This window comes from Microtus oregoni, unplaced genomic scaffold (genome assembly GCF_018167655.1).
Source record: "Microtus oregoni isolate MIOR12 unplaced genomic scaffold, Mior012 000015F_ref0000493, whole genome shotgun sequence".
NCBI lineage: Eukaryota > Metazoa > Chordata > Mammalia > Rodentia > Cricetidae > Microtus > Microtus oregoni.
In genome coordinates, this window is record NW_024543074.1 from 14,150,984 (window position 1) to 14,174,153 (window position 23,170).

Below are 23,170 nucleotides of genomic sequence, written 5' to 3' on the forward strand. Positions count from 1 at the left end.
CATACAGGTAGATAGGAAGTTTGATAACAATTGAAGTAGAGCCACTTTCGGGGTTTTTTTTTTTTTTTTTGGTTTTTCGAGATAGGGTTTCTCTGTAGCTTTGGTGCCTGTCCCGGAACTCACTCTGTAGACCAGGCTGGCCTCGAACTCACAGAGATCCACCTGCCTCTTCCTCCCGAGTGCTGGGATTAAAGGCATGTGCCACCATTGCCCGGCTTACAGCCACTTTTGTATTTAACTGGTGGTAAGAACAGGAAGATAGAGATTAGACTGCTTTTTCTAACTTTGTTGTACCTGCTTATCTTTGTAGCCTTAGGCAAAACACTTGCCTTCTCTTTTCTATAATAATTAGTAGATTAAAATCATATTTTGAATATTTATGCTTAATTAATGTTCTGAAATATTTTGTGCCTATGCCATGAACTCAGGTATAACCATGTCCTTGAGCACTGTCTATGTGTTGGAACCAGTAGTACAGTGAGTGCAGTTGGCTAAGTAGATGGAGGCTAAAGTATATTTTCATAGTGGTTTTCATCACGTGTGCAGTTGTCCCTCTGTATTCAAGGGGGAATGGTTCTGAAACCCTTCATGGATACTCATGGATGTTGAGTTCTGTGTACCTCCTTCTATGAACTTTATCATCCCTGAATTGTTTTTAATATCAATTACAAAGCGTAAATACTAGGTAGATAGTTGCTTAGGAAGTAATGATAAGAGTGAAACCCTGCCCATGTTTGGAATGTGAACTTCCTCTGCTGTTTTTGATCTGTATTTCAAGTTAGTGCTAATTTTTTTTCACATGTAGCTTCTCTTCACTTGGTTCAATTATTATTCACTTCTTCTTAGCAGTTGGTTATGGAAATATGTTTCTCTTATTGATTTGGGGATTTAAGGTCACAGAAATGTATGTGTTTAATTTTTAAAGTTTTAATGTTTCTCCTGTAGTGCCTGCTTCCTATACATTTCAAGTAATGTTTTTACAACCTCATTTCTTTTTATGATGTGCTTACATTAAAAAAAATTGAAACTCAAGTGCTTTTGATTTTATTTGAAAATTTCTGTGAGTCTTTGATTGTCCTTATGAACTTTAAAAAAATTTAATCTTTATTTTTATTGTATGTGTTTAGGTGTTTTGCCTGCATGTATGTTTGTGCGCCATGTATAAGCAGTGCCTTTGGGGGCCAGAAGAGGGTGTCATATTCCCCTGGAACTGAAATTAGACAGTTGTAAGCCATCATGTGGTGCTGTGGATCAAACTCAGTTTCTCTGGAAGGGCAACCAGTGCTCTTAACTACTGAGCCGTCTTCTCAAACATACAAAAAAAAATTATTCTCATCTTGCTGATATAGTATAGTTATAATGGGTAGGGTCTAAATACTTGACATGAACCTGGTCTGTTACTTAAGTAGTGTTTACATTGGACTTAATGTTCTTACTGATTTTTTAGTGAGGAGATTTCTAGTGAAGATGATGAGCTAGTAGAAGAGAAGAAGAAGAAGAAGCAAAGAAAGGGCCCACCAAAGAGGAAGCTAGAAATGGAGAACTATCCCAGCTTCATGGCAAAGCGCTTTGCTGACTTTACAGTCTACAGGAACCGTACACTGCAGAAGTGGCATGATAAAACCAAGCTTGCTTCTGGAAAACTCGGCAAGGTATGTGTGTGTCTTAGGGTTTCTATTGCTGTGAAGAGACACCATGACCACAGCAACTCTTACAAAGGAAAACATTTAATTAGGGCTGGCTTCAGTTCAGAGGCTTAGTCCATTATCATCATTGTGAGAAGCATGGTAGTGTGCAGGCAGACAATGGAACTGGAGACGAGCTGAGAGTTCTACATCTTGATCTGCAGGTACCAGAAGCAACTGTGGCTCACAGTGGGCATAGTTTGAGCATATGAGACCTCAAAGCCCACCCCTACAGTGACACACTTCCTCCAGCAAGGCCACGCCCATTCTAACAAGGCCACACCTCCCAATAGTGCCACTACTTATGAGCCAAGCATTCAAACACATGATTCTGTGGGGGCCATACCTATTCAAACCACCTCTCTCTCTCTCTCTCTCTCTCTCTGTGTGTGTGTGTGTGTGACAACTGAAGCATTTGTGAGCAATAGGAAATGCAGTTTATTTATGTGATGTAATAATAAGCAATTATTTCTGTTCTCAGATTCTTTGAACTGCTTCTAGTACTATAGGTTGTACCATTTGATTTTAGCTTTATTAGAATGTTTTATCCTGGAAAGGAAGCCTGGTTCAGGTGATGAAAGTATGAAATACTTTAAATAAGCAGATTTGAAAACATTATTGAGGGAGCAGAAGAAAATGATGACTGTTTGAAGATTTTTCTGAGAATAGATATAGCTACTGACATACTCAGCCTTTAACAGAAAATCCTCCAGACACAGAAAAAGAAGCCAGCATCGCTGCCTCTAGCACCGACCTACATTACCTGACACTGGTTAATTTTATTGCAGGGTTTCGGTGCCTTTGAACGATCCATATTGACTCAGATTGATCACATTCTGATGGACAAAGAAAGATTGCTTCGAAGGACACAAACCAAGCGCTCAGTCTACCAAGTTCTTGGCAAACCTGAACCGGCCCCTGCGCCTGTAGCAGAGAGTTTGCCAGGAGAACCGGTAAGAACTCTGGGACACATGAGCTTTTAAGAACCAGTTTCTGGTGGCTAGTTAAATGTGGAATCAACTCTTGTGAGAAGTTAGTGAGAAAAGAAACAGCACTGTTCTGCTGGATTGTTAGCATGAGGCCTTATAAATCTCTTGATTTTGCATTTGATTTAGGAGTTTGGCAGAATAATTGTTTAAAATCCACTTTTTAAGATTTAGGGGATTTTGTTGGTTGTGGTTGTTTCTGTGATCTGGTGATCAAACCCAGGGGTTCACATGCTGTGCAAATCCTCTACTACTGTTCTATATTCTAGACCTTAAGATTAAGTTTCAAAGTTATTGTGTAGAAATGGCAACATGAACATTTGTTTAATGTTGTCTTTGGTACTCTAGAGCATGATCTGAAAGTGGAATATTAAAATTCCTTTGTTCAAAAGGAAACATTATTTATTTGAGGGAATTTTTTGTTGTGTTTTGTTTGTTTATTTTTTTGAGACAGTGTTTCTCTGTGTACCAGCTCTGGCTGTCTTGGAACTCGCTCTGTAGATCAGGATGGCCTCAAATTTACAGAAATCCTCTTGCCTCTGCCTCCCTAGTGCTGGGATTAAAGGTGCATGCCATCGCTCAGCTGAGGGGGATATTTTGAGACAGAATCTCTCTACATAGTTTTGATTCCCTTGGAACTCACTCTGTAGACCAGGCTGGCCTTGAACTCAAAGAAATCTACCTGCTTCTACTTCCTAAGTGCTGGGATTAAAGGCCTGTAACATAACCCCTGGTTTGTTTTTGTTCATTTGTGTATGAGTGTTTTACCTCCATGTATGGCTGTGCACACACTGTGAGCATCCAGTGTCTGTGGAGGCAAGAAGAAGATATTGGATCCTCTGGAACTGGAGTTAATGTATAGCTGTTAGCCATCATATGGGTGCTGGGAACTGAATCTGGGTCCTCTGTAAGAATAGCAAGTGCTCTCAACCACTGAGCAATCTCTTAAGGCCACCACATTTTAATTTTATAGTTTATGTTTTTTTTTTAAGATTTTATTTATTATGTATACAATACAGTGTGCTGCCTCCATGTATGCCTGCACGCCAGAGAGGGCACCAGATCTCATTGTAGATGGTTGTGAGCCACCATGTGGTTGCTGGGAATTGAACTCAGGACCTCTGGAAGAACAGTCAGCATCCTTAACCTCTGAGCCATCTCTCCAGCCCGTAGTTTATGTTTTTTATGTTTATATGTTTATAGATCTCTTAAAAAATTGTTAGGAGAGGCTGGAGAGTTGGCTTAGCAGTTAAGAGCACTGGCTGTTCTTCTAGAGGACCCACTTCAATTCCCAGTGTCCACATGGCAGCTTATAACTGTCTGTAACTCCAGTTTCAGGTGATCTGACAATGTCACGCAGATTTGCATGCAGGTAAAACATGAACACACATGAAATAAAAATAAATAAAATAAGATAAAAAATAGTAGAATTACATTACTTTCCTCTTCCTTTTCCTCCTTCCAACCCCTTCCATACCCCTCCTACTCTCAAATTGGCAGCCTCCTTTTTTGGTTATTATTTTTACATATATATTTACATACATACATATATATACATATACACATTCATACATATGTATATGTATACACAAAGATATAAAATACCTGTTGAGTCTTTTTTTTTTGTTTGTGTATGTATGGTTGTATGATTTCAGGGATGTCCTCTTCATTCATATTGGATAACCAGTAAGGGATCTCATTACTAGAGAGGCTAATTCTCCCTTTTCTTGTAGTCTTTTGTGTGTGGGTAAGACTCTGAAATTTTTCCCCTTTCATGTTACACATTTTTATTTTTTAATTTCCAAAAAAAAAATATACTCAATACTTTTTAATTTCATATGAAATTTAAATTTTTTCCTTTTCTGAAAATTCCAATCATTGTTTCTATAAACTTTATGTATATGACATATGTAACATATAAATGTGATTCTTTTTCTTTTTAAATATTTATTTCATTTTTAGAATATGTATGTGTGTTTATGTGGGTATGTTCATATACCCACAGGTCAGAGGTACTGGATCCTCTGGAACTGGACTTATAAGTGGTTGTGAGCCTGTTGATGTATGTGTTGGGAATTGAACTTTCGTCCTCTGGAAGAACAGTACATGCATGCACTTAGCCACCAAGCCATCTCTCTAGTACCCCTTAAAAATTATCAAAAAAAGTTGGTTTTTTTCCCCATAGTTTCATTACACACACACACACACACCCCAGATGGTGTGTACTTTAAGCATCTTCTCTCCCATTATCCTCTTTTTTTCCCTCCCCCCCTCCCACTAAACTCTTCCTTCTTCTAGGCAATTTCCTCCTACTTTCATTTTCTGTGTGTTTGTGGCCCACTCCTTTTAATTAGGCGTGCCTACACCATTGGGTGAAAGATTATTTACTTGAGTAAGGGCAACTTAGCACTGAAAAATATGGCTCTCGTCCCCTGAACAGCCATTAACTGCCTATCACAGCACCTCAGGGGTCCTTTTGTAAAATTAAGTCAAATGGTATATGCGCATTTAAAAAAATAATCTGAAATGTCACTATATTTAAACATTATAATTTAAAAATATATTCTAGATACTTTATCATAGCATGAAAATCTACCTTATGAATGGGAGGAGGGGAGGAGGTGGACATTTTTAATAAAAAAAAGAAAAGAAAATCTACCTTATGTTTTTCTTTCTGTAAAGAATTCCATTGTATGCTATGCAGGGAGGTAGTGTCTTATACCTTTAGTCTGGTCTATAGAAGTTGTTTGAGGACAGCAGGGGTACACGGAGAAACTCTGTCTTGAAAAAAAAAATAATTTTGTTGTATAACTGACTGTAAGCTATAACTTAGTCAAACTTGATGTTTCTGTTGTCTCCAGTTTTAGAAGCAAACTATAGGAAACATTTCTAAATATTTCTGTTTATTTGCATGAATGTTTAAATGATCTTTTTTTTTTTTTTTTTTTTTTTTTTGCTTTTTCGAGACAGCGTTTCTCTGTGGTTTTGGAGCCTGTCCTGGAACTAGCTCTTGTAGACCAGGCTGGTCTCGAACTCACAGAGATCCGCCTGCCTCTGCCTCCCAAGTGCTGGGATTAAAGGTGTGCGCCACCACCGCCCGGCTTGTTTAGATGATTTTGTTGTTTTGTTTTTGTTTGTTTGAGACAGGGTTTCTCTATATCACTTTGGAGCCTGTCCTGGAACTCACTCTGTAGACCAGGGTGGTCTCAGAGACCCTCCTGCTTCTGCCTCCCAAGTACTGGGATTAAAGGCATACATCACCACTGCCCAGCATATGGATGAAGTTTTAGAAGTAAAAATGTTAAAGAAAATAAAATAAATCGTGATAGATGTTACCAAATTGCCTCCCAAAAGAGTCCTATTAATTCCAGTCCCTCTATCTGTTTTCCAAGTCCTGGATGTTGCCAGTCTGAAAGGTGAAAAATAGTATTTTCTTATTTGAATTTGTGTGGATTTTGTTAGAATGAGCTTAAACATTACTATGATTATTTTTATGCTTCTTTATTCTGTCAACTGCCTGTTAATCTTTTCCACCCCTTTTTTTGAGACCAGGGTTTTCTTGATTTTTTAAAATATAAAACAACATTTATTTATTTATTTATTTATTTATTTATTTATTTATTTATGAGTTTTTAGCTGGGCTTGGTGGCCCATACCTTTAATTACAGCATTCTCTGCATTCAGGATCAGCCTGGTCAACAGAAGGAGTTTCAGGATAGACAGGGCTACACTGTGAAACTGCCTTGAAAAACGATAGATAGATAGATAGATAGATAGATAGATAGATAGATAGATAGATATTTCTTATATCTTAAGGAAAATGTGCTTTTCCCCTTTAGACAATAGTACTTTGAGTAGCATGACAGACTTCCTGATATTCACACCCTTTTACTCCCTGCTGATGTAGGAGATCCTTCCTCAAGTCCCTGCCAATGCTCACCTGAAGGATTTGGATGAAGAAATATTTGATGATGATGACTTTTACCACCAGGTATGAATTTTGTATATTCTTCTTTTGTTAAAAACAAGCCATATTTTTGCATTTTAAATCCACTGGTAGCATTCTCTGAATGAAAGGTGATTTATTTTGAATAAACAAGGAGTTAGAACTCCTATATTTGGGATTGTCTTAAATGGTGTCATTCTGGATTGTTTTCTTTGGTTTTGTGTTTTTCTTTTGAGATGAAAATAGCTGCAGCTATTTTGTGAACACTGCTCTGGTCTAAGTTATCTGTAAAACAATTTAAGTTTCTTTTAGTCGATTATTTATTCTTTGTCTTCCACTGGGTGCTTTTTGTTTATTTTTGTTTTTGAGACAGTCTCACTGTGTACCAGGCCAAGGCAACCTCAAACTGGTAGCACTGCTTAAGTCTCCTGAGTGCTGGGATTACATGTGTGTACCTGTGACCCTGGCTGTTGAGTCAAACCTCTCTTCTCCGACTCTGGGTACTAGCCATCAAACCCAAAACCTTGTGCATGCTAGACAAACTCAGGCTTGCACATGCTAGCTAGCAAGAACTGGGATCCTAGGCTTTTGAGTTACATTTCTGGTTCTATGACCTAATTCAGTCTTTTGTTGTGTTAAAAACATATTTTATTTTCTTGTTTGTATGTCTGTTTACTATGAATGTGTTTTGTGCCGAAGGAGGCCAGAAGAGCGAGTATCAGATCTCATGGAACTGAACTTGGAACCCACATAGACGGTCCATGTGGGTGCTGGGAATTTATCCCCAGGTCCTTTCCCAGAGCAGTAAATACTATTAATCATTGAGCCACTTCAAACAGCCCCTTTATTGTAATTTTTGTGTATATTTAAATAAGCTTAATGAATATTAAAATGTAATCTACTGATAATTTTTCCATTTGTCTACCTAATATTTTAAAAGAGATAATCAGTAAAAATTGACATATGGTCCAGTTGTCAAGTTTTTATTTTCTTCTTGTTTATTTGTTCGGGCTTTTTTGAGACAGCTTCTCACTGTGTTAGCCTTGAACTTGCAGTTTTTCTGCTTCTACCTCCCGTGTGCCGAGTGAGATACAGAGTATGCCACCTATTCTCTCAACCTACTGCGTGTCTCTTCAGGAGAGTTTCTCCAATTTTTCTGAAATTATTTGCTTTCCAGATACTCTTTTTTAGTAATACTGGTGCTTGTTTAGATGAACTAAATGTTTGAGATACTCTAAAGGTCTACAGTAACTTTCTATATTCCTGAGTCTCTTGATAAGCTATATTATTAATGAAATATGCTTCCTTGCCCAGTGGAAAGTTGAGGATACTCCTCACCAGTGATGCCTGGTTTTTGTTGAGCCATTGCTTACCAAGATAAGATTTTACTCTCTTAAATGTTTAGTTAGTTTTTCCCAGAGAATTTGCAGCAATTTGTTGATATATTTACTTCTCATATGAATATGAAGTAAGAAACCTCTTAGGAAAATTATAAGTAAAACAAAAACAGGTAATCTATATTGGGAATGCCTCTCACTTGCCATGTAAAGAGAGACTTGTTATTTGTATATTTGTGTGCATTCAGTGTACATGTAGTACCTGTGTCCAGAAAAGGGTGTTGGACCCCAATTCCATGGAGCTAGAGTTACAGGTGGTTTTGAACTATCTGATGTGGGTGTTAGGAATCAAACCCCAGTTTGCTACAAAAGCAGCAAGTACTCTTGCCTTCCTGAGCCCTCTCTCTAGCCCCATTCACCCTCCCTCCCCCCAAGTCAGGGTTTCTCTTTGTAACAGCCTTGGTTTTCCTGGAACTTGCTCTGTAGACCAGCCTTACCTTAAACTCACAAAGATCCACCTGCCTCTGCCTCCTGAGTACTAGGATTAAAGGCATGCACCGCCACCACCCAGCTCAGCCCCATCATTTTTAATATTTGATTAAAATTATTGCCATAAGTGAATGTGAAAAGTATATTGAGGAGAGAGTATTGGCCTCAACTGCCTCAGTCAGGGGTCTTGATTCTTTTTCTTTTCTCCTGTTCTCAAACACATTTGTCAGAAGGACAGGTTACATTCTGGAGAGTCTAAAGATGTGCTTGATATAGGATATGAATGCTAACTAATTGTGTGAGATCAGGGGAAAGAATCAAAAAATGTTCTAGTCCTCATTAATTGAAGTGTACATTGCTGGAATAAAAGTGCATTGTGAGTTAAATAGTCTAAAGAAGGTAAACTGAAATTGCTGGGAAGAAATCAGTTCCACTGGCAAGATCGGGGGGTCTTGAAGATTATTTCCCCCTTATTTCTTTGTTTTCCCTTATTTTTATTTATTTATCTATTTATTTAAATTCTGAAGATCTGTTTAAGGAATAGCATTACTTGATTGGTTCTTCATCCTAATTAATAATTTTAACTTCAATAAATTCTGATTTCAGAGTTATGACTAGTCACATCTTAGCTTTTCCCCTTTCTGGTTAATTGGGGTGCTGAGGTTAATCTAAATTAAAACTTAAACTAATAGAGGTCAGTAAGGCAGCTGAAACACCTGAGTGAAACAAATGGGGCTGCCAGGCACAACTTTATCTTGGCTGTTTCCCAAGAGGGAAGTGGCAGCAAATTGGAGTTGTTTCAGCCTTCTGTAAAGGTGAATGATGGGTGACACTTGTTAATGTACAGCGTCTCCGGAAGCATTCCAGATTGCTTTGCTTCTGTACCAACTGCTGCCATCCTTGCACACTCGGTAGGAACTGGACCAGTTGCCAACATCTGGCGGCACAGTGAGGCACGGGTGCAAGTCTTGAAACCCCACAGATTCTAAATATGCTGCTTAGAACTGTGCAAGCTTTAATCACTTACCACTCTTTGGCAGCAGGCTACGACAGCTTATCCTAGCCTCGTACATCACATCCTGACATCTGCTGAGCTGCAAGGCAGCTGCACATTCATTTTCTTTTCTTGCCTTTTCTCATTTCTTCTTATTCCTCTCCTACTCACTGCCCCTTTACTCCCCCAGTCTCTTCCCTTCAGTCCCCCCCCCTCCCCCGCCAGTATGCTGCGTGGAAGAGATGATCTGTAAAGATTACTGCTTCATTGTGTGCAAGTAATTGTGGTGATGCCAGGCCCTTGACAGACACAGCGTAGCACCTGTTCTGCTGACCTGGTTAATTTCTTCTGTTGAGTGGGATTTGCCAGAGATTGGAACTGAAGCCAATTCAATGATAAGGCTAAAGAAAATGGCTGTATGTTTTCTGTCACCTCCCAATTAAATTGGCTTCATAAAGTGCTTTCCTTATTTGTCAGGGTAGTGAGCCTGAGCTAAGAGTCACATTCAGAAGAGGTACAATGTGTTACAATAGGCTTGTGAGTTTCTTTCTTTTCTTTTTTACTCTTTTGTCTTTTTAAAATATGGTCATGTGGTTGAAGTAGATGGTAAATATAATACATTTCTCACACACATACCCCTTTTTAACATACTTGAGGCAAAACTCTTTGGGACCATGTTTTGTAAGGAAGAGATTATAGCCACATTGAATTTTAATGTTCCATTGTAAGGTTTTAAAGGCTTACTTGGGTAATTCAGGTATTATGAGGCTGTGTGAATACCCTAACTACTGAGAATGATGTCTAGGGTCAGCTCCCCCCCACACCTGCTCACACATCCACTTTCATTTCCACTCTTTGTTTCTTAATGGCCCTTGATCTTTAAAAGCATGCCTACTTTATTTAATAATAATGGTACAGGTATTAACATGCACACACACATACTTATACACTCATGCATATTTATACACAAAAAATGGGGGCTAAAAGTGGCATTATAAATTTTTTCTTTCTTTCTGTCTGTCTGACTGAGGCAGGGTCTCTTGAGCTCACTATGTAGGCCAGGCTGATCTGAAACTCACAGAGATCCATTTTCCTCGGCCTCCTGAGTTTTAGGATTGAAGGCAAGTGTCACCATGCCAACTTAATTTTATTTATTTTCCTTTTTTAAATTACTTTAATTGTTATATTTGTGTTAATTATTTTTCTGTATTGTCATGACAGAACACTCTGACTGAAAGCAGCTTATGGAAGAGAGTGTTTATTTGGGTTTCTGGTTCCTTAAGGAAGGCATGTCAGCAGGCAGGCAGTTGGAGCATGGAGCTAAGAGCTCTCACATCCTTAATATCAAGCATGGAGTAGAGCAAACTGTAAACACAGCAAGGCTGTATACTTTCAAAGACCTACGGTAGTGGTGTACTTCCTCTAACAATACGACACCTCCTAAAACCTCACCAAATCAAGTGCTTAAATGTCCAAGCCTATTTATGTGTGTGTGTGTGCATGCGCGCGCACTTGTGCACTACAGCACGTATGTGGACAACTTGCAGGAGTCAATTCTCTCCACCTTGTGCATCTTAGGGATAGAACTCAGGTAGTCACATTTGACAAGTGTCTTTACCTAGTACTGAGCCATTTCACTGACTTGAATTTTCTACTTTTGAGACAGCCTCACTGTGTCTGGACGGCCTAGAACTCTCAGTCCTCCTATCTCAGCCTCACCAGTGGTTTACAATTTTATTGCAGTTTATTTATTTTGTGTCTGTATGTGGGTATTATGCAAGTATATGCATGGTCCATATGTGGAGGCCAGAGGACAACTCACCCGAGTCAGATCTTTCCTCCTGCCGTATGGATCCCAGGGGTCAAATTCAGATCATTAGACTTGGCTTGGTGGCACACACCTTTACTTCCTGAGCCATCTTGCTGGCCTAATCATACCATTTGAAAGATTCTTTTATTATATAATTCATTTATCTATTTGTATGTGTGAGTGAGTGTGCACACACATAGGTGGCTGCAGTACAGCTTTGCACGTGTGAGCTCAGATTGTTGGACTTGGTAGCAAGCACTTTCAGCCCTCAGCCATCTTGCGAGCTCCTCGTCTTAGAAGTTTTAGAGCTGAAAGACTTAGAAGAAGAGTTTTAAAAGTTAAGTAACCTCCGAAAAACAAACACACACACACACACACACACACACACACACAGAGCAAATGGCAATATTAGCCTCAATCTCTAGGCTGCCTAGACTAAATTTTGTTCTTTAGGTGTACTTTTATTTCTTAAATATTTCATTCTTGAGCCATAAAAAAAATTACAGCTTTACGGTTTTCAGTTTGTAAATAAATACGTTTTGTTTTTTTAGACCTGGAAGAAATATTATGTTGTTAGAAAGTAATTTTTTTCTTTAGAAGGCGAATGATTTATTGAACTCCTGTTACTTAATAATTCTAATGAAAAAATTAGTTTTATAGTTTTGATACTGGTTTGTATGGAAGCTGGATGTGGAAGGTGTGGTGTAGTTGGCGTGAAGGCTTTGTGAAAGGCTGAGTCCCTTCTGCAGGAAAGCAGTGCATATCCTTTGGAATGGAACCAGTTTGCATTTGGTCTGTCTCTTGTCAGAGCTCATCCTTAAAGACAGCTTCACAAAACATCATATGAACATGAAAGATGGTCATTTAGAAATGTTTTCAGTACCTTTTTTTCATTTTCATGATTCTGTCTGCTACTTTATGACGTTTTTTTTTTTTTTTAATGTGCTACCTACATCACCACCACTTACAGTTTTTCTTTTGTTTGCTTTTTTAAATCCTGGGTAGCTTTTTCTTGATGAACCCGAATTCTTTTGGGGGGGGGGGGATTTTTGTTTCTTTATTTGTTTGTTTTGTTTTTTGAGACAGGGTTTCTCTGCAGCTTTTGGAGCCTGTCCTGGAACTAGCTCTTGTAGACCAGGCTGGCTGCGAACTCACAGAGATCCACCTGGCCCTGCCTCTCGAATACTGTGATTAAAGGCATGTGCCAACACTGCCCAGCTATTCTGGGTAAGCCTGAATTTTAAATGATTTGGGCACAAGTATTCTCTGAGCACTGTTTATATCTCAGCTTCCTGGTGTAGATGTGTGGTTGACAGACATCTTTATTTGATCCTTGTAAGATTTGGTGTTGTAATGTGATTGCCCTTAACAATAGCTATATAAAGTGACTGGACTTTTCATATCCTAGACCTCAGACTAGTTTCTTGTCACCTCGTGAGTTATTTTGTTCAGAAAGCCCTAGTTGAACTTAGATGTTGCCAGATCAATATCCATATTCTTAAGGGTTCATTAGGATTTTGTATGTTGCTTCCAGCTCTTTTTAGTTTTGATCTGGTTTGTCTTGTTAATTTGAATCTTGCCAGGGATATCTAGAGAAAGGCATAACAGGCTTTGCTTTTTTGGTGATCATTTTGGTGGGTTGGAGTTTTCCTTTTATTTACCATTAGGACATGACTAGAAAATGACCTTGCTACATGCTAGACGTCTCTATCCAAGATATTTGATAATTCCATAAACAAGTAATTACTGATTTGATGAACTATTAAAAGTTGATCAGGTTGAGAAGTAGAGAAGTGATAAGTTGTCTGACAAGATGGTTTTTCTTTAACTTAGTGAGTGATTAATATGGACAGTTGCTGTGGTTGCTTTAATTGTATGCATTTAAATGGAAATGAAAATAAGTGGCATCTCAGGCCATCGTTGAAGTTAATGGTAGTGCAGTCCTCTTGCTGTTGGCATGCAACTTCCCAGTGGCCCAACTAATGGTTATTAACATGTTAGGAAATCTGATATGAATCTCTTCTTGCTCTTGCCAATACATTAGTGGAGAATAGATGCCTTTTACAAGAGCAGTCTTTTGTTTTTAATTTTATTTTTAAATGTTTGTATTTGGGATCTGGATAGTGTCTCTTAAAAGGCTAATGAAATTTATTGCACACAGAACATGAAAATAAATCTGAAAATTGACATGCTGAAGATAAAACAAAGAGCTTGCCATTTTGTTTTTGGGGGACATAGTAATAATGTTTTTTAAAAACACTAATTAGCAATGTCTAATTAAATTCTAACGATCACAAGGTTATTTTATGTCCTGTGTGTAAGAATTTTATTTGCAATACATGATAACTTGTATACTGTCTCTTTAGACACTTAGCATTAATAATGCTGTCATTATTATTGTCATTATTGAGAGCCAAGTATGGCATCAGCACCAGCCTTTGGTCACTAGCTTGCATTATCATGGAGAACAGAAGGACAAAAGGTACTTTTTACTGACTTAATTTTGTTTTCTTGATTCGGAGTCTCGTGTAGCCCAGGCTGGCTTTGAACACTCAGTCCTGCTGCCTTTACCTTCCAAGTACAATGACTACAGGCCTGTGGCACCACACTCAGCGAAGCCAAATATTAAATGCCAGGTCCAGAAGAAGTCTCACCAAACTGCAGCATGAAGGGAAAGTATATGACTGGATCAGGGCTTCACTACTTCGCCTTGGAATGCCTGAAATTCTTTATGGAGACCAAGCTGGCCTTGAGTTCACAGAGATCCTTCTACCTCAGCCTCCCAAGTGCTGGGATTAAAGGAGTAACATCACCATACCTAGCACCTTTATTTATTTCGGTTCTTTGTTTTAAAAAGTATTAGATGTATGACTTACATACCACTGCTTCCTTCATTAATGGCAAAACTATAGAACAAAATTTAAGCAATAAAATTTATTAGACTAGGCAGGAAAGAAGGAGGATTAGCTTCGAACTGTTGGGAGAAACTTTTTTTATTTTTTTTTTTATGTTTGATGTTCCTTTTTTTTTAAATTTATTTATTTATTAAGGATTTCTGCCTCCTCCCCGCCACCGCCTCCCATTTTCCTCCCCCTCTCCCGATCAAGTCCCCCTCCCTCATCAGCTCGAAGAGCAATCAGGGTTCCCTGACCTGTGGGAAGCCCAAGGACCGCCCACCTCCATCCAGGTCTAGTAAGGTGAGCATCCAAACTGCCTAGGCTCCCCCAAAGCCAGTACGTGCAGTAGGATCAAAAACCCACTGCCATTGTTCTTGTGTTCTCAGTAGTTCTCATTGTCCGCTATGTTCAGCTAGTCCTGTTTTATCCCATGCTTTTTCAGACCCAGGCCAGCTGGCCTTGGTGAGTTCCTGATAAAACATCCCCATTGTCTCAGTGTGTGGGTGTACCCCTCGCGGTCCTGAGTTCCTTGCTCGTGCTCCCTCTCCTTCTGCTCCTGATTTGGACCTTGAGATTTCTGTCCGGTGCTCCAATGTGGGTCTCTGTCTCTGTGGGAGAAACTTTCTTAAATATAAATGGTACCATGAAAGTTTATTAGTCAAATGTGTGGTCAGAACTGCCACTTGTAGTTATAAGGCTAATATATACTGGCTGCATATAAATTAAATATAGGATCCTAGCAGTATTTTTGTAGGTGCAGGTGAAGAATTTAGTACTTCTCAAGAAATAAGAAATTACCTCCTCACTTAGATAGGCATATTGACTTGGTACTAAGTTCTGTTTAATGTATTTTTCTTTCAAAGTAACTCAAAGGGAGAATGCTCTAACAAAGAAGAGGGTAAGTTAATAATATCTTCCAAAATGTGTGTGCGTTGTAGATCTAAATTTGAACATAATTAGCCCCAAGGAGTGACTGGGGAGATCAGTCCTCACATAGAATCAGAACATTAAAATGCAAGTGTTCTTAATTCCAGCTTGATTTTTCAAGACAGGGTTTCTCTGTTGCTTTAGAGCCTGACCTGGAACTCACTCTGTAGACCAGGCTGGCCTCAAATTCACAGAGATCCACCTGCTTCTGCCTCCTGAGTGCTGGGATTAAAGGCGTACAGCACCACCACCCGGCCTGGCTTGATTTTCTTTGTAGTACATTATGCTACCTTTTGATTGGACAAATTTGAAAATCTACTTGAGAACACTGGATGGTTCACATGTATCATTTTAATGCAGCTTTGGCCATTCTATTAACATTTATTGTGCCAGATGATGGATTTATAGAGGCTAATCTGCTGAATTCCCCCCCACCCCAAGGATTCCTAACAAGAGGGAGGTTCTCTCTAATTTTGTGTAGTTGCGTAACTCCTCTTTCAAAATATGACTTGAGCTAGGTGAGTTGGTGCATACATTTAATCCATAATTTAATACTTGATATTAGAAGCAGGTGAATCTCTAGTAGTTGAAGGGCAGCCTAGGGAACACACGAAGTGTCTCAAAAAAAAATTTTTTTTGACCTAAATACCAGGTATGCCTTTATTCTCACTACTCAGGAGGTAGAGTCAGGCAGATTTATGAGCTTAAGACCAGTCTGGTCTACATAGCAAACTTTCAAGCTAGTCAGGGCTAAATAGCAAGACTCTGTATTTAATTAATAATTAATTAATTCTTTATTTTCAAGAATGCAGTCATTGTTGGAAACCAGATTTTAAGAGGAATCTTCAGATTGATGATGGTGTTGTCTACCTTTTGGCTGTTTGGAGTTTTCTGTAATTAAAAAAAAAAGGAGAAAACCCTATGTGTTGTGAATAGTAGCATGTGCTTCTAATTTCAGCACTCTAAAGCGTACAGTGGGAAGATTGTGAGTTTGAGGCTAACACTTGATTTTGATCAGTGTTAATCACAGCAGCAGAACAAATGTGAGAATACCATATAAAGGTGGAAGGAGAGAACTGACTTCACATTGTCCTCTGACCTAACGTGTGTTATGGTATGTGTGTATGAGTGCACATGTGCACAAATTTAGAGCCAGTAAGATGTCTCCACAGGTAAAGGTGCTTGTTGCCAAGTCTTAAAACCTGGCACCCACATGGCAGAAGAAGAGAACCAGTTCCTGCATGTTTTCCTCTGTCCTGCACAAGTGTATTATGGCATGCATGTTATCTTCCCCCCCACACCCCACATATATGTGCATACCTACACACAGTAGATAAATTAAAATAGCCAGCATTGATGCAAGTGACATTAAAGAGTCATTAGAAGTCCAATGTCATTTTAATACCATTAGCAAGTAGAACATTACAAAGAAAGAAAACAGACCAGTATTTCTTACGCATATTGATATAAAAGTCAGCAAGCTTAGGGATGAGTGTGTGGTTCAGTGATAGAGCTTGCCTACCGTGTGCAAGACCCTGGAATTGATCCTTTGTTCTGTAAAACCAAAAGTCCAAAAATTCAATCCATCAGTATATTAGAAAGATTATATACAATGACCAAGTGGTATTTATCCAAGGCCAATTTAATACAAAATATTAAACAAAGTAATATAATACATTCTGTCAATAACATAAGTTAACAAAACAATTATTTTGATAGTTGCATAAATAGTATTTAACATCTTTTCATGAGAAAACAATCAGCATACATTTAAGTTCTCATCTGAGTGTTCTGTCTTATCTGCAAGGTTGGGAGGTACTAGGAAAACAGTCTCAAAAGATCCTAGAGTTAGGAGTCAGCGAGTTAGTAAATGAGCACAGGCACAAAGGCCTGTTTCTCCAGTAGCCATGTGGCACTGGTTGAGTTCAGACACTGAGATTTAATGTAGTTGATGTTTTGCCAAGGAAATACAGACACAGGATCCCTTCTGAAATTCTGGGATGAAAAAGTTCCCAATGGTAACTGTGTTTATGTGGCAAGCTTGCTATGGTGCAGCACCTTGTCGAAATGGTTCTGAATCCATAATCTTACTTATCCCACTCTTTCATTACTGTTGGTGATTGCAAATTGGTACAGTCACCCTCGAAATCAGTGTGGATAACCTTCAAAAAATTAAAAGTAAATCTACATTACTGGGTGGTGGTGGTGTGAAGGCGTAAGTCACAAACAATCCCACACCAGTTTGGAATTATGATTAATAGAATGGTTATTTATTTAAAGGGGAAAACTTACAGATCACCGTCCCAGACAACAGCCTCTGCACAATCAGGAAAGGAGCCTAATCGCCAAAAGCGGAGCCAGAAGCCAGAGAGAGAGAGAGAGGAGAGGGAAGTGGCCACTTTTTTTTAAAGGGAGAGAGACCACACCCAGCTGCTGTTGGCTGAAGGAGAGGAAGGAGCTCCCGCAACAGTGGTGCACTCAGGAGGCAGAAGCAGGCAGATCTCTGTGAGTTTGAGACCAGCCTGATCTACAAAATGAATTCCAGGATAGCCAGGACTGTTACACAGAGGAATCCTATTATGACTGTGGTGTGTGGGGAAGCTGGGAGTGGGAATCTATCATGTGACCCAGCTATACCACACTCTGTGGCATCCTATCCATGTTCATTGCTGCTCTCTTCACAATAGCCTAAGAAACAGAAACAACATAAATGCCCTTCAACTGATGAATGGATAATGAAAATGTGGTACATGTACACTATGGAATACTATTCGGATCTAAAGAAAAATGAAATCATGAAAATTTCAAGTAAGTGGAATTAGGAATTAGATTGAGTGAGGTAACTCAGACCCAGGAACACATGTGTGTTTGACTTTGGGGTGCTGCCCAGCTTGCTGAGGCATTTATGCTATATGCACTTTGTTTTGTTTCCTTCCTAAAATTCTAAAACTTTTGAACTTTAAGATTCTATCCCTAGTAAGGGGTTGTGGATCTGTATAACAAAGGGACAGCGTATAGGAGAGTAGAGGATATATGTATACCAGGAGAAGTTGTCCTGAGTAACCATGGGATCATTATTTACCTGATAAGGAAGGTTGAGCACTGGAGAAGAGGATGAGGGATACTGAAAAGATGGCAGAGTCAATAGAGTATTGATTCTAGTGGAGCTGAAGAATTATTGGCATCTGAAAGCTAGGCTGTGAAAAGAGAGTTTGTTTCTGCTAGGCTTTTAGTCCTTAACGAAACGTAATTACAGAACACAAATTAGTTCTCCATCTAGTTTCTTATCTGTGAATCCTCCAGCTTGGTGAGATTGCTCAATTCTTTCAACACAAATGATAGATTATATGATACTATTAAAAGAAATATTTCTAAAGTGTCCAGAAATTGAGTTATAGCCCAAAGGACACCCCTCACCTTTATAACAGATTAAAAAATACTTAACAAAATATATATCTGGGGACCAAGAGGCCAGAATGTTTGCAAGGGGGACTGTTGTAAAACTTAACCAACAGCACCTTCACTCTTTGTTACTTTTAGTAAAGATTTGAAAGAGTAGATTGATGCTATTAAATTGTTTTTAATGTAGTAAGAAGGAATGAAAAGCAAATTGCCAAAAAGTTCCCTAGCATTCAAATTGCTATGTTCATACATCAGAGTCTGATGCTGGTTGTGATTTTCTTACACTTCTGGTAAATTATTAGACATTAAAACTCTCTATATTATGTCTAAAGAAATTTATGGGTTCTGATACGAAGATTTTCTGTTCTAATAAATTTTAAGCCAAGTGGCCAAGCATGGTGAAATATTATGGCCTTTGAAAACAGTACCACTTCATTTGGCTTCTAAACTTGTCATCCTTCCAAATTTTAGTCCAGGTACAGCACAACTGAGTCAAAGTAAAAAAGATAACTGAGTCCTTAAAGACCTAGGCAGAAAAAAAAAAAGACCTAGGCAGGGAGAGACTTAGACAGACTTACCCCTGCTTTCGACTGTATATTCTCTGCCCTAGTAACCAAAGGTAAATCATTCTTAACTTCAGAATTAAGATGTTTCTTGGAATTTATCCACTCATTCTGATTTCCTTCTGTTCTAGTCTTTATTTTCTCCTAATGTAGTTTTTCTATAAAAGCTGAATAGTTTTTGTACTGTTTCTAAGGTGACTTCTTACTACTTGACTCAGGAAAATGCATTGAATGATAATGTATGAGTGGCATTCTTGCAGGGATATATGTAAAAATACTATGTTCCCTGCCCTCAAGAAGCCGGTAGCTAAGTATAGCAGATGTTGTAAACAACAGAAACACTTACTGTGAGGGCCTATTAAAGAATACAGAAGAAGGAGAGATCACTAATGGTTCTAAAGGCCCTAGGAAGGAGCTAATTTTCGTTTGATCGGGTTAGTGGAAGAAGAAATTTTAGGCAGTAGAGTTGAGGAGTAAGTGAATCCTGTGGAAAGAAGTTAGAGAAACATAAACCCTGTGGGGAATGAATCATTTTATGTTGAACTTACACTATAGGTGCACACAGAAATTCCTTCCCAAATATTTAAAATTATAGTATATGCAAATGTATTTTTTATGAGCCTCAAGATGTGGACCTGGCAGGAATGAAAAGCAAGTGCAATTGAGGTGCATTTTGTGAAATTCCAAAATAAGCAATAGAAATATTATTAAAAAATTATCACAAGTGACTTCTTTTACAGTTAATTAGATGTATGTATGTATGTTTTTTGAAACAGGGCCTCACTTTGTAGCCTTAGCTGTCCTGTAACTCCCTATGTAAACCTGAACTCAAGAGAGATCCACCTGCTTTTATCTTCCAAATAATTCCAAATGCCAGAATTAAAGGCATACACTATTATCACACCTAATTTTAGGGTTAATTTGAAAGACTAGGGAGCTCAAAGTAAAAATGAGGTAGTAAAGTAGGAGCCAGATCAAGGAAAAATTCTTTTGGGAAAGTGAACAGAAGAAAGAGTAAATGGTTTTTTGTTGTTGTTGTTTTTTTTCTTTTTTTTTTGTATGTGGGTATTTATTTATTTATTTATTTATTTTGAGACAGAGTCTGTGCAGCTCAGCGTTGCCTTGAATTTGCTGTAAGGGAGGGTACCCAAATCTCTTTATTCTCCAGTTTTTACCTCTGCTGGAATTACAGGCCTTTATTCTGCTTTTGTACCTCATTGGGTGAGGGTCTGAACACACAGAAATTGGGCTATGTCTGTGTACCAGGGAGAAAGGTGTTAGGAATCCTTCCCCTCCGGTAGAGTTTTTTAGCATTTTCCTTCTTCAGGGTCTGTGTCTATGGACTTTGGAAGCCTGAGAAGTGGGAGTAACTCAGATCACAAATGTAGAAAGCCTGGGAGTATGTGGTCTTAAACCCAAATTCTTTAAAAAATGACTTGGCCTTTTAACAGCGTGCTAAGAAAGATCACTGGAGAAGTCTTTTCAACAAGAGGACATCCATTAAATGAAAGAGTAAGGGTGGACCTCTCTCTGCCTTTCTATCATATACCACACACAGAGTTAACTCAGAATGGATCTTATAAACTGGAAAACTCTTAAATTAACTTATAGGAGTAAATCTTCCTGACTTTGAGCTACATGATGATTTCCTATATATAACATTAAAAGTACAAATAGCAGAGGAAAAATAGATTATATCAAAATTAACAACTTAACTTACTTATGTAAATGATACTATCAAGATAAGGGGAAAGATCTTCCCCTTATAAGGACTTATGGTACACCTTGATAACAACACAACCCAGCTTCATTTGTTTTAAGATTTTGTGTGTGTGAGTGAGTGTTTTGCCTACAGTTATGTCTGTACATTGTGTGTATGTAGTATCCTTAGAGGCCAGAAGAAGGTATTGGATCCTTCTGAGACTGGAGTTACAGATGGTTGTGAGCTACAGTGGGTCCTGGGGACTAGACCTGGGTCCTCCTGAAGAGGAGCCAGTGCTCTTGACCACCAAACCATCTCTCCAGTCCCCATCAACTTTAAAATGGATAAAGAATCCGAATAGACATTTCTCCATGGAGATACATGAGTAATCAGTAAATACAGGAAGACGTCCCACATGGCTTGTCATCAGGGACATGCATATCCAGACAACAATAAGATATGACTTCTTACTCTTAGGATGTCTGGAAAGAAACTAGTGCTGCATTACCTTACTTAATAACTGTCCATGGGTAATATGCTGATGACATTTTATTTCTTCTGAAATTTTAAACCCAATCAGCTAGACAGACAGATAGATCAGTTGCATCTTCTCCATTGAGAGTGATTAAGAAGAGTTGTATGAAGTTCTTAAGTCATAAGGATGCATACCAGGATGTGTGTAGAACACAGAGTACTTGTGAGCAAACACAGTACCAACTTGGTGCTTGAGTGGCTGCTGCTGCTGATCCTCTGCAGTTGTGCGACTCTGGTTTCTAGCCTTTGCAGGAGTGTGGTGCTCTCCTCCAGATGAGGCAGTTCTGTTGTGCTGGAGCAGCCTTCCCTGAGCACTTGCTCCCCAGTGGCCAGGACTGTCCAGGCGCAAGGGATTAGGGGTGATTAAGAAAACCAGAAATAGTGGTTGTAATCTCTTATGTGGCTGGAACAAGGTAGGGCAGTAAAATGCAGTCATTTCATTCTTTTCTGTTCATTAAAAAATTATTATTATTATTAACCTCGCCCCTCACCTATTCGCCAGCCTTGGTTCTCACAGAACATTGACTAGGAAGCAGAGCCCATTTGCACTGAGCCCTAGGGCAGAGCTGTTTACTCAGCAACCGCGTTACACAGGTTTACCATGTCGTGTGTCTGTGTAGCACTGGATTTGGATCTTGTATTTAGCTGCCAGAAGTGACTGTGATGAAGTAGGAGAGATAAACTGATAGATTGGCTGCCAGAAAGATGTTGGGAATCAATCAGATAAACAGGGTAGAGAAATAGCGTGCTGTTTTCTAGTGATAATAAACTGGTGGCCTCTGGTCCCTGCATTTTTAAACGTAATTGCTGTGGTAATAATGCCCAAAATAAGCAAATGAGAAAACTTCACAGGAGGATTTTTAATTGCGATTGAGATATCCTTTCCTTTGTGCAGTAAAGCTGTGTCTTATGGAGGTGGATATTTTTATAGATTTTACTTCTTCACTTCAGTGCCTGCTTACGTTCACAGATGAGAATTAGAAAGTAAACTACTTTCATAGGAATTTATTTCTTCTCCATCCTAGCACAGGCTTCAGCTATTTAGTTTGGTGAAATATCTGTATTACTACCTATGACTTACTATAAAATAATTGCTTGTTTTTGTGAAGAAACAAATTTTAAAGACAAACCTGTATTATTGATAGATGTTTAGCAGGAACTAGTTTATTTTAGATTTCTCTGAGATGTCTGGAAACCTAATTTCTGTTTTCATTTCTTTCCTTGTAGCACTTATAGTAGAGATGACACCAAATTTATTGTTGCAGCTTAAAATTCTTGTCTTTTAATGTTTTGACACCTTTACACTGAGGGCTCTAAGGTCCTATGCAGGTTCCTAAGTGTGTGGAAGGTATAGATTGAGATTGTTATTGGATGCAGTGGAGTACCAGGATTAAGAGGAGAATGGGTGAATAACGTTAGAACCCCCATGGAAATTAACCCAGAAGGATGGAGACACAAATGACTTCTTAGTTCCTCTGGACTTTGGTGACTATGTGTATGTGTTTGTGTCCTGTCTGGTTAGGTCAGTTGGTATCATTGGCATAGCAGAATACAATTGTATAAAGCAAGAGGGTGAAGTCCACACTCTTCATTATTGACAGTCAAGACTTCCACTCAGGGAAGACTTTTTGAATCCTGGGGTTATAGTTCTGAAGTTAACTCTACACCATTATCCCACTGGTTGGAAGCTGATGCATTTCCCTTTCCATCCACAGCCCTTCCTACCTGACCTTTTAAAAATTATCCATTGTTGATGAGACAAGCAAAACTGGTTGTAAAAGCAGTAAGAGGAATGTTGCTTGCTCATTGATTCATTTGAAACAAACTGTAGTACCGTAAGTCATCCAAATGGATGTCTCTTCTCAGCTATTGTGATAGCTACCTTTGAAAACTATATA

The 23,170-nt window shown here is 38.7% G+C and overlaps 1 protein-coding gene across 1 annotated transcript in view; it reads left to right on the top strand.

The window, feature by feature from the left end:
• Positions 1–23,170, top strand: part of Aatf (apoptosis antagonizing transcription factor) — a 105,582-nt gene that overhangs the window by 46,396 nt on the left and 36,016 nt on the right. The window contains exons 6-8 of the mRNA XM_041664873.1: positions 1,448–1,652; positions 2,474–2,638; positions 6,579–6,662. Of these exons, the coding sequence (XP_041520807.1) occupies positions 1,448–1,652; positions 2,474–2,638; positions 6,579–6,662 (454 nt within the window). The remainder of the gene's footprint in view (positions 1–1,447; positions 1,653–2,473; positions 2,639–6,578; positions 6,663–23,170) is intronic.